Raw genomic sequence first — 12,566 nt, 5'->3', positions numbered from 1 at the left:
CAGCAACAGCAGCAGCAGCAGTGTCCAGCCACCATCATCCACCTTCAGGCCCTCACCTGGTTCAGGCCCTCACCTGTCCAGGCCCTCACCTGGTCTAGGCTCTCACCTGGTCCAAGCTGTCACCTGGTCCAGGCTCTCATCTGGTTCAGTCTCTCTCCTGTTCAGGTTCTCACCTGGTATTAGTCTCTCACCTGTCCAGGCTTTGACCTGTTCAGGTTCCCACCTGTTCAGGCTTTCACCTGTTCAGGCTATCACCCATGCAGGCCAGTATGAGAGAAACGTTAAGCTCTGGCTCCACGCCTCTGAGTTTTTCGATGGAACAACGCATCCAATTGTTATGACGTGTATTGCTCTGGTTGTTGTTGTTGTTGTGGCTCTGTTGTATGTACCGGGTGCGGGCTGCAGGAGCGGCTGGGTGCAGGGCGGTGTGAGCGCCGTGCCGCGCGTGCGCCCGCTGCCCCAGTGTGCCCACAACCTCACGGGTGTCGTGCTCGACCCCATCTCCACGGCGCGCCTCGATGCGTTCTGCTACAACGCTTCAGGTGCCCCCTCCTCCCCTACCACCACCGTCACAACCACCACCAGCACCGCCACCATCACCACCACCGTCACAACCACCACCAGCACCGCCACCATCACCACCACCGTCACAACCACCACCAGCACCGCCACCACCACCACCACCGTCACAACCACCACCAGCACCGCCACCATCACCACCACCGTCACAACCACCACCAGCACCGCCACCATCACCACCACCGTCACAACCACCACCAGCACCGCCACCATCACCACCACCGTCACAACCACCACCAGCACCGCCACCATCACCACCACCGTCACAACCACCACCAGCACCGCCACCATCACCAGCACCACCACCATCACCAGCACCACCACCAGCACCGCCACCGTCACCAGCACCACCACCGTCCACCAACACCAGCATAACCACCGCCGCCACCACCACCACGACCACCATCGGCACCACCACCGCGACCATTGCCACCACCGACACCACCACCACAACCACCACCACCACAACCACCACCACCACAACCACCACTAATTCGGAGGGTTTCTTGCCCTTCGCCCCCACTGATTTCATCTTCTGTTCTGCCCCCCCCCCCCCCCAATGTGTGCAGACACTACTGACTCTATTGTATGTAGGGTGTGTAGGTATATATACCTACAAAAGAAATGTCTTTGTTGGGGGTGGGGGAGTGACATTTATTTCGAATATTGTTAAATCAACTTTTTACCCCTACATCTGGGAGGGGGGGGGGTGTTTCATGCCTTCTGAAAGGCATTTATCATTTAGTTGATGGAATGCCGGGCTTTTATGATAGAGATAATAGATTCAAAATACATTATTTTTTTTCATCACGCTTGCACGGCACAGCCGTGCCCAATACCCAAAATGCCAAGCGGCCAGCAGTAAACAGCACTTATTTGCTGGATGTCCTTACGCCAGCAGTGGCATGAGCAGAAAGCAATATCAGAGCTGCGCCTTTAGCCCCTCGAGGGCAAATTTTCTTTCAAATGTGACACAGATAACTAATAGTCTTTGGTTCTTTCGGTAAAGTCACGTGGGTATAAAATAAAATGAATTAAATCACGACGTTTCGGGCGCAACACAAGCGCGTGTGTTTCCCTGCAGTCACGAAAACTTCAAATCTAGAGAACTAATACTTTCTTAAACCAAAAATGTTAAGAAGAATCGGCTTAACGCTTTCTGGCGATAAACACATGCGTTATAAGATTTCAACCATCAAATAGATACATGTTTCAGAGATTGACTTGGATGTTAATCGAATATTGGGAGAAAGGTCCCGTAGATATCACTGCTCAAACCTACCGATTAATACTTTGCATTGCCTTTGTGCTGTTCGTCTTTTGGCGTTCTCTGGTGTGACACTGGTGAGACTAGGCCATAAAGAAGGCTGTCTCTGGTGTGGGCCAATCAGTTACGAAGACAATGCATATATTATCAGGTCATGTGTGTCTGCATGTATGTACGTGTGGTTAATTCAGACTTAATGCTTTGAAATAGGTATCTTTCGATTTAAAGCTTTCGTGACTGCAGGGATTCATCTTCTTGGTTCTTTCGGTAAAGTCACGTAGAAGGGAAATAATAAAATAATACAAAATAAAACATAAAATAATTCTCACGACGTTTCGGCCACAACGCAAGCAGCCGTCCTCAGGTGAAGAACAGGTCTGTCGGAGAGACAGCGTCTGAATGGGCACCACCAGGCTTGGCAGCGTATATTTAAGCTGCTGGGTTATCATCGTTTCTAGGTATCTGTTTGGTGTTTAAACATATGTTGTTGGATTGCCAGAAAGGGTAAAACCTATTCTTATTTTGATACTGGCAAAAGGGTCTAATGGATGCTCACATTTAGTTGTGACGTTCAAAGGACCAGTGACTTTGTTAAGTATTTCGCTTTATAACATTACACAGCACAGTGCTGTTTATGATTATCATGTTGTCTGGAATTGAAGTGGAACGGGTGCTGCAGCGCTGCCCTGTCGCGGTGTGAAGGCGTCGGTGACCCCGTGTGACCTTGTTAGGGGTTTCCGTGGCAACGGTGCATAAACAGACGCGACACACCTCACTTGCACATCCTGGAAATTTTTTTTGGGTAAAAAATGAATGAAAAGCCGGCCGGTGAACATCGAGCGAAGGGCAAAGCAGCTCATGCAAATCACAGCCTAGGGGTGGGGGGCGGAGCTCAAGATCGTGAGATACGAGTTTGAATCCTGATCAGTGTTGTTGACTCAGCAACTTGAATGAACGAATAATTGTTATCATCGTCATCATCATCATCAATGGCGTCATCGCAATCATCAGCATCGACGTCATCATTGTTACCGTCAACATCATAATTGTCGTCATCACCATCAATTCATCATCATTGCTCACTGTCATCATCGTGATCATCACTATCATCATCATCATTGTCATTATCATTCTCGTTGTCATCATCGTCATCATCGTTTCTATCATCGTCATTGTCATAATAATCATTCTCCTCTGCTGCCCCGACAGACCTGTTCTTCACCTGAGGACGGCTGCTTGCATTGTGGCCGAAACGTCGTGAGAATTATTTTATTATGTTTTATTTTTATTATTTTATTATTTCCCTTCTACGTGACTTTACCGAAAGAACCGTCCATGATGTCCACTCCCAGCCCCCGTCCACGCCCAGCCTCGGAACTTATTTCTTCTTCTGCCTATGACCGACCGCTTCTCTCGACAAAATCAAGATGCGCACTGTTTCTGTGCAGTGTCCTGAGACGCATGTGCATCTAGACGCAGTGTAAAGCCACGTGGTGTACTATTTATTTTCTGTTGTCTCCGTATAACAAGAATAATAATAATTCAATCGTCACAAATCCCACCTTCGGTAATCTGGCCCAAATGTATGTAGAGCATATTCTTAGGTTTTTTCGGTAAAGTCACGTAGGTAAAAAAAATTTAATTTATAAAAGTAAAATAAAAATAAAATAAAATAAAAATCACGACGTTTCGGAGGCAACACAAGCTTCCGTCTTCAGGTGGAACCGTCACAGCACGATAGCTGTATGATCTGCATCCCTCTCACTTGATACAGCAATCGTGCTGTGATGGTTCCACCTGAAGACGGAAGCTTGTGTTGCCTCCGTAACGTCGTGATTTTTATTTTATTTTTATTTTACTTTTATTAATTTTAATTTTTTTACCTACGTGACTTTACCGAAAAAACCTAAGAATATGAATCCTTGCAGTCACGAAAGCTTCAAATCTAGAATGTATGTAGAGCTTCTTTCGCACCGTACGTAGCCAACCGTGATAAACGGACATGCGGGGGAAGGACAACAAACTAAACACAAAATAATTGTTATAAACCAACGAGTTTTAAATTGAGAAACGAGTTATCAATTTAGAGTAATTTGCAGCTCTTGCCAAAACCAGTTACGCTGCACGTTCACCCCTTGTTCTGCATGAGAACTCAATCGGAGGTGCGGGACTCCTCTGGCAACCATTCGCTCGAAAGGATGTGTGATCACGACGCTTCGTGCCTTTCGCAGAAACCCGGGTGAACTCCTGCGACCCTTCGTTGGGAACGCGATCTCCACCGCTGGTGAAGGGGACTTCGGCAAAACCCGGCACGGAGTCGACGGCGACGCCAGATCCTGGAGCGCGGACGACTGGCACGATCCCCATCGCCCACCGCTCTCCAATTGTCAACGGCCTCCCCACAAACTCACGAGCAGTGGCAGGTCAGTGGGCAGCGTCTGGAGGGTGGACATCTGTGAAAAATAGTTTGGTCGTTAATCGGATTCCTCCAGAATAAATATTCTGATTCTGATTCTGGAACACAGTCACTCGTGGCACAGGCTTTGAACCTCAGTGACGTGGCCAACGTATTTCTCTTTTAAAAACAAAAAATCACAATTATTGTCATCATGTACATTTGAATTTTTTTACTTTGGCAATGTACATAGCCAACCGTGCTAATTGGAGGTACAGGGAAAGGACAACAAACTAAACACAAAAATCAATTCTAAAGAATTGAGTCTTAAATCTGGATGATTTAAAAGTACCTCGTAAAGGTTTATTTGCTTCCTAGTTAATTTAGCTATGCATGTGATAAGACGCGGCTTATCACGTGGGATACATACTCTTAGGTTTTTTCGGTAAAGTCACATAGGTAAAAAATAAAATTAATAGAAGTAATAATAGAAATAAAATAATAAATCACGACATTTCGGAGGCAACACAAGTCTCCATCATCAGGTGGGACCGTCACAGCTAAATTTACTGCATCAAGTGAAAACAACCTAAGAGTATGAATCCTTGCAGTCACGAAAGCTTCAAATCTAGAATTATCACGTGGGAATTTATAGCAGCCAAATACCCTAAATGCGTGATGTTGATTCTAAACGTGGAGGGAAAAACTGGAGGACCTGGAGAAAAATCCACGCGACCACGGAGAGAGAGACATGCAAACTCCAAGTATGCAGGTGTCAGGATCGAACCCTCGACCTCCTGTATATCAGGCTATGCAGTTAACATCTCTCCACCGCGGCGCCCCCTTATAACATAGTTCACGTGTAAAATTCCAAGATAATTTCTTGCAATTTTGTTGCACAACACAGACGAGTGTCAGACCGGATGACGATAAACCTGGGCTGTTGAACTTGCAGCGCGCGTTTCCATCACCACGTTTTCCATTCTGAACTTGGCATGAAACTCAGCGTCTCTCCGGAATTCCAGGGAGGCAGCAAGGGCCCAAGACAGCATCCACTGCTCAGTAACACATCTGACTGGAGTTGACAGGCGGTGACGATGGTAATGTTATTGGAGTGCACGGGTGTGCCCAGTTCGTGTCAGTGAGGATTTCCATCCTGGGTAGCAGAGGCTTAAAACTGGACAGAGGAATGTGTGGTGCGATTATTATTTTTTGTTGTTCCGATATTTTACGACGGAAAGAGTTGGGCTTTGGAGGCGGCCGAAACGTATTTAATTGCACGTCAAATCAAATCACCGGTGCATTTTGAAATAACACCGTGCTCACAGGGCGAAGGCTACCGTGAAGGAAGGCGCTATTTGTTGTTGTTATTGCAACAATATGACAGGGCCCGGCAAAACAACAATCGGGAGATTCCAACAACAAGATACAACAGGAAATCCGCGAACATCCATTCCAGCACTGTGGAGCCACGCGGAAGTGGCGACACGAAGAGGAGTAGGGCCCCCCTCCCCCACTGCGGCCCCAATCAAGTGGGGGCCAAGCGCGGTGGGGGGGGCGGAGATGAAGATTTAAATGATGAGGGGAGATGGGGGGGGCAAGGCTACAGGACGGGGATCAGCAAGGGCGCTGTGTAGCGCATGCGAGCATAGTTCCGTGTGGGAGGGTGGGGGCGACGTTACCAAACACTCATTCTCATTAATCGCTTTGGCGATGTTGCTGCTCCTGCTGCTGCTGCGTTAGCAAGTGCTGCACAAGCGAAGTTATACGTAATAGAGCTTTTTTTGTGGGTTAGATCGCATACATTTAAATGTGCCGTTAAACCCGCCACCACCCGGCACAGCCAATTAGTAAGGTTTGTCACGTGAACAGAACGTGGCAATTCGTTACTAGTACAGCACGCCGGTGTGTTGGAGAGTAAACCCACAACATTTATAATTACTAGCACAGTTAACAGGAAATAAACTGCACACATAATCGTCAGCAACAGCGTGGCCTTAAAATGTATTTACAATCGGTGATGGCCCTTCTTCGTGGTGCATGAAAAAGGGCCATTGCCCAAAACGTCGCCGATTATAAATATTGTATTCTTGGTTCTTTCGGTAAAGTCACGTAGATGGGAAAAAAAGAATACTTTTTTTTCTTTTTTCCCTTCTACGTGACTTTACTGAAAGAACCAAGAATATGAATCCCTGCAGTCACGAAAGCTTTAAATCGAAATATAAATATTGTTTTAATTTTAAGGCATCGCTGTTGTTGTGTGAGTGTGTTGAGTTTGGTTCTCGCTGAGATGGAATCGGTCAAACACATCTGAAAACAAGACCCGCCTGAACAAAAAATTAATTGACTTGAAACTTAGCGAGGCTTTCCCTGGACAATGTAATTACTTCGCTTTATATTCACACGTATTTATTGAAACGATCTCTGTACAAGGTTCACTTTATGAACAACAACAACAAAAATGGCCATTGGCGAAGAAAATGCAAAGGCGGCCGGGCGTAGCGTTGGCCACACCTAAACCCCCGCACATCCGGTGAGCATGGTTGGCTATAGATTTGAAGCTTTCGTGACTGCAAGGATTCATATTCTTAGGTTTTTTCGGTAAAGTCACGTAGGTAAAAAATTAAAATTAAAATTAATAAAAGTAAAATAAAATTAAAATAAAATAAAAATCACGACGTTTCGGAGGCAACACAAGCTTCCGTCTTCAGGTGGAACCGTCACAGCACGCTGAAGACGGTTCCACCATGCGTACCATACCGAAGCCACAGCCGCGCTCTTTGGGTGTGGCGAGGCGATGACTCACCGGTGCGTGCCGTGCTGCAGGGTCACACAAAGCAGCAGGCGTCTCGATGCTCGATTTGAAGCTTTCGTGACTGCAAGGATTCATACTCTTAGTTCTTTCGGTAAAGTCACGTAGGTAAAAAATGAAATTAAAATTAATAAAAAATAAAAACAATAAAATCACGACGTTTCGGAGGCAACACAAGCCTCCGTCTTCAGGTGAAACTGTCACAGCAAAAAATCTATATCAAGTGCTCGGGACAAGCCGAGGGGAGCTCACGATCTTTAAAAACTAAAAACTCTCCAACACACCGGTGGGGCTGAAGTAGTAAACTTATTGGCGCTTTGTTTACGCGACAAACCCTACTGGCTGTGTCGGGTGGTGGAGGGTTTTGACACATTAATATCTTCTTGGTTCTTTCGGTAAAGTCACGTAGAAGGGAAGTAATAAAATAATAAAAATAAAACATAATAAAATTATTCTCACGACGTTTCGGCCACAACGCAAGCAGCTGAGGACGGCTGCTTGCGTTGTGGCCGAAACATCGTGAGAATTATTTTTATTATTTTATTACTTCCCTTCTACGTGACTTTACCGAAATAACCAAGAAGATGAATCCCTGTAGTCACGAAAGCTTTAAATCGAAAGACACATTAGTACTTACGCGATCTAACACAAACACCTTTATTATTAATAATATTGGTCGCGAAAGCCTACGTGTTAAACTAAAAACGAAAGTTTTGTTAGCCACTAGGTGAAGCCCCACTGAGCTATGGGAATTTTTTTTCAGAGGCGACCTGGCCACACGTGACGATAGGCAATTGAAGTGGCTCATAGCATCATCATCATCATAATAAAATGTTGGGATTTATAGCAGCAGCCATTTCATCTTAGCGCATGTTGTTTCTTAATGTGGAGGGGAGGAAAATTATGAGCAACCCGGAGAAAACTCAACGCGACCACCAACTACGTGGAGAGAGAGAGAGAACATTTGGGCTCCAAATATATGAGGGTCTGGGATCGAACCTCCGTTTTCCTGCGTACCAGGAGCCGCTGGGGCATTCGTTCGAATTTTTGTTTGTTTACAATTTGTAATGGGGGCGGTGGAAAGAGAATGATCTTTTCCGCATCTCCGATTAGCACGGTTGGCCACGTACGGTGCGAAAGAAGTTTGACGTACATACAATGCATCTTTGAACTTTTCATATTCTTAGGTTTTTTCGGTAAAGTCACGTAGGTAAAAAATTAAAATTAATAAAAGTAAAATAAAAATAAAATAAAATAAAAATCACGACGTTTCGGAGGCAACACAAGCTTCCGTCTTGATTTTTATTTTATTTTCATTTTACTTTTATTAATCAAAATTTTTTACCTACGTGACTTTACCGAAAAAACCTAAGAATATGAATCCTTGCAGTCACGAAAGCTTCAAATCTAGAATTTGAACTTTTAGTTTCTGTGTTTTCGGCATCGACTGCAGTCAAACGGCGAAAAAGACACGGGGAGAAACCTGACGCGGCTCGATAGTCACAAAACAATACGCCGTGGACTCATCGCGGCTAATTGCGGCTGCCTCTCGAGTTGCCGTGCGGAAACGGTGCACATGTTTATTTTATGGGCAGGCGGTCATCAGTCGTTGGCAGTGGAATAGAAGTAAGGTGCAGTGCCTGGACTGGAGCAGAGAGACAGGGGGAGTCAACTGCAGCACGGGTGGCCGAGGTGGCAGAGGAGAATGGACCAAAGGTTGTCGATTTAAAGCTTTCGTGACTGCAGGGATTAATCTTCTTGGTTCTTTCGGTAAAGTCACGTAGAAGGTAAATAATAAAAATAAAACATAAAAAATAATTCTCACGACGTTTCGGCCACAACGCAAGCAGCCGTCCTCAGGTCCTCAGGTGAGGACGGCTGCTTGCGTTGTAGCCGAAACGTCGTGAGAATTATTTTATTATATTGTATTTTTATTATTTTATTATTTCCCTTCTACGTGACTTTACTGAAAGAACCAAGAAGATGGACCAAAGGTTGTCGATGAGCGATGATGTGGCCGCAGCGGTAGCTTGTTTGCCGCTTGTTGCAGAGGTTCGTGGTTCGAATCCGCCAGGCCGCCCCGGTTATTACCGCCGTCGTATTAACCGCACAGATACACGCCATCTGCTTCCGCAATGTCATTTCAACGGAGTAGGCCATTTTGTGCCAGTGTCAAATTCCCAAAAAAATACAAATAAATACTTGCTTAACCCTTAATTCAGAATACACACGGAGCAACATCGCACCCTAATGTCAAACTACTACAGACGGTGTCAGTAAGCCAGAGTGCATTCGCGATAGCCTTGCGGTGTATGAAATGACGCGAACACAAAATGTACTCCATTATAATGATTGTCATCATTCATGCGAAACATGACAGTGATGACGACGACGCTGACGACAGTAACAACGATGGCGATTCTTAATGGACCTGAGTCATCACGTGCATCCGCGATAGTGCGGTCGAATTATAATTAATTATTCCAGTTTGCAAGAAATGTGGACGAGGCCTTGAACAAACACCGCATGCCCTAGCCCCGCACGTGGGAAAATCGAGACGTGCGTGGCCGGTCATTGCCCATGCCGTCACTCGATCTGGGTTTTTATTTTTTAAATTCATCATCTTTCCCAACCCCCTTACCTCTCCCCCATTGCTCTAAGGCAAGTCTCAGCAGCACAGGACAGCGCTGCTGTGCCTTCCAGCCACGCTGACTGGCTGCTGTTGTTGCTGCCGCCACCGCTGCCGCTATTAGTGGCTTTATCCGTTGTTGGCAACGCCCAGAGGATGTTTGACGTTCGTCATGCTTTGAGTTCCGCGTCCAAATTATAACGACCTGCCCGGGCTTGAGCACAATTCTGAGATAATGCGCCACTGTACACGAAGAAAGCGCCCCGTAGTTAGCTGTGTCTTTTCTGTTTGCGCTTTATGTTAAGCACGTTATGGTTAGTGTACGTATATGTGGATATGTATGTGGGAGCGTGGCGCAATGGTTAGCGCGCGGCGCTGCGAACCGGGCGACCCGATTTTGATTGCCGCTCACGGCCAACACCAGTTACGATTATCTGGGGCTCCCCGATGCAGACTTGAGCCTCACAATGAGTACCTGGCGTGATGTGTAAACTTCACCACTGAGGAGACAAAGGCAGTCGGGGTTGATGCTGGCCATCTGCCCGCTCTCCCCTTGTACCGTTCCGGCCTTCATAGGTGCTCGCTGACAGCACTCGCCCCAAAAGTCTGAAGTTTACAAGGGGAAACTTTGTATGTGTGTTGAATCTTTTTCGCACCGTACGTAGCCAAACGTGCTAATCGGTGGTGCTGGGGAAGGACAGCAAACTAAACACAAAAACAGTTCTAAAAAACATAGATATCCATCGAGATGATTTACAAGCGCATAGCTCCAGTGGCACCCTAATATCGGAAGGAAGAGCGTTCCAGACGGCCGCAGAAGCGCATCTCAAAGCGCCAGGCGATGCGGTAACCACCGTCTTTGAGGATGGCCGGAGTTCGCGTGATGGTTTATGCTCCTTGAAGGGATCAGCATGGTTATTGTGTTTCATTTGTGGCAAGAACTCTTGAGTGTCATGAGCGAGACCTTTTAGTGCAATTAAGCACACGCTCACTCACCGGTTTGTTCTGATTGAAGGTAGGAGAAAGAGACTATCATCGCCATTATCATCGTCATCATCCTTTGACCACAGAATGAAGACCACCCCAAGCCGTTGCCATCTATCACGGCTCTGCGGTGCAGCAAACCCATCTCAGAAGGCGAGCCGTCTCGTCACCCCGTTTTTGAAACGGAAGAATGTTTGAGGCATCATTCCACGATCGAGACACAAAATTTTATTTATTTATTTCCGTATAAACGTTCAGTTTAAAAGGGTCCGCAAATCTCGAGCAGGGAACATTCGCGAGCTCAGGGACATCATCGCGCCGACAGCGTCGTATTGACTGTTCATAAAAGTGGGCTTTGGCAGGACGCGTCACGAGAATGGGTGGTGGTGTTGCCACGTGTGGTTTAACTGTATTCTCAGTTTCGTGACTGCAGGGATTCATCTTATTGGTTCTTTCGGTAAAGTCACGTAGAAGGGAAATAATAATATGAATATAAAACAATAAAAATTCTCACGACGTTTCGACTGCAACACAAGCAATCGTCATCAGGTGAAATGATTTCACACCTGATGATGATTGCTTGTGTTGCAGTCGAAACGTCGTGAGAATTTTTATTGTTTAATATTTATATTTTATTATTTCCCTTCTACGTGACTTTACCGAAAGAACCAAGAATATGTATTCTCAGTGTTTATAGTTGTTGTCAAGAATGAGCCTTTTGCCTGTTTACTTTAGATGGTCACAAAAAAAACAACTCTCGTGTCTGCGGAGGTTGTTGCGGATGCGCCGCTGCGTTTGCTGTCCGATTTGCTTTCGGGTTGTTCGGCACGATGTCCGACATTTCGCAGCAGGAACTTCCCCGACTTCTTCATGATTTCATTTTCCCAGAGCAGCTCCCGGCGGAAGAGTTGCGCGGCACAACCGGGAATGGCCACGCTGCAGTCTAAAACATTGCCGCATGTTAAAAAAAGGTACGAGGCCTTTCAACATCACATTTCTAGGTTACTGTGGACCGGTTTTTTTTCGAACCGAGATATCAGTCCAAGTAGCAGTGCGCGCGTGTTAAAAGCGTGATGGGGGAGCGGTGGTGCAGTGGATAGCGCGCTGCCCTACGAACTGGACACGACCAACACCAGTGACGATTATCTCAACCGGTCCTGGGCCTCACCCCCCACCCCCTATGTTGACTCAGCCTCAAATAAGTACCGGGTACGATGCATAAACATCGTGTGTCGCGTCGGCCTTCATGGGTGCATGCTAACAGCACTTGGCCCAGGAGTTCTGTGAAGGCTAAGCGAGGAGGGAGGGAGGGATTGGGTTGTCTTTGCAAAAGCTTAACATTCTGGGCAAGCGTCGCGTCTCACGACGTCTGTGTATCTTCTTGGTTCTTTCGGTAAAGTCACGTAGAAGGGAAATAATAAAAGAATAAAAAAATTACATAATTATTTTATTTTATTATTTCCCTTCTACGTGACTTTACCGAAAGAACCAAGAAGATGAATCCCTGCAGTCACGAAAGCTTTAAATCGAGACGTCTGTGTAGTTTGTGTGTAACGAACCCCCATTACATTTCGCTTTAAAGCTTTCGTGACTGCAGGGATTCATCTTCTTGGTTCTTTCAGTAAAGTCACGTAGAATGGAATTATTTAATGTTTTATTTTTATTATTTTATTATTTCCATTCTACGTGACTTTACCGAAAGAACCAAGAAGATGAACCCCCATTAGCAAAAAAAACTAATTATACATCGACTTCAATTTCAGGGGCAAATAAGAAGTTTGCGTACGGGCGAGAAAGATAATCGATGCGCGTCTGACTTCCCCCCCCCCCCCCCACAAGGGGACCGACAAGTTCGATCGTGGACGATGTCTCATCATAAACGCGCCACCTTCAACAATGT

The 12,566-nt window shown here is 46.1% G+C and overlaps 1 protein-coding gene and 1 long non-coding RNA gene across 3 annotated transcripts in view; one reads left to right on the top strand and one right to left on the bottom strand.

Moving 5' to 3' along the window:
- LOC133356184 (uncharacterized) overlaps positions 1–12,566 on the bottom strand; it is a 358,360-nt gene that overhangs the window by 62,674 nt on the left and 283,120 nt on the right. The window lies entirely within an intron of this gene.
- Positions 1–12,566, top strand: part of LOC133356227 (lymphatic vessel endothelial hyaluronic acid receptor 1-like) — a 53,479-nt gene that overhangs the window by 12,718 nt on the left and 28,195 nt on the right. For both annotated transcript variants that reach the window (XM_061573606.1, XM_061573604.1), the window contains exons 3-4: positions 406–542; positions 4,078–4,269. In XM_061573606.1, coding sequence (XP_061429590.1) covers positions 406–542; positions 4,078–4,269 — 329 coding nt within the window. The remainder of the gene's footprint in view (positions 1–405; positions 543–4,077; positions 4,270–12,566) is intronic.

This window comes from Lethenteron reissneri, chromosome 53 (assembly GCF_015708825.2).
Source record: "Lethenteron reissneri isolate LAM-NWPU_2019-01 chromosome 53, ASM1570882v1, whole genome shotgun sequence".
Classification (NCBI taxonomy): Eukaryota; Metazoa; Chordata; class Hyperoartia; order Petromyzontiformes; family Petromyzontidae; genus Lethenteron; species Lethenteron reissneri.
This window is presented reverse-complemented; position numbering and strand designations above follow the sequence as displayed.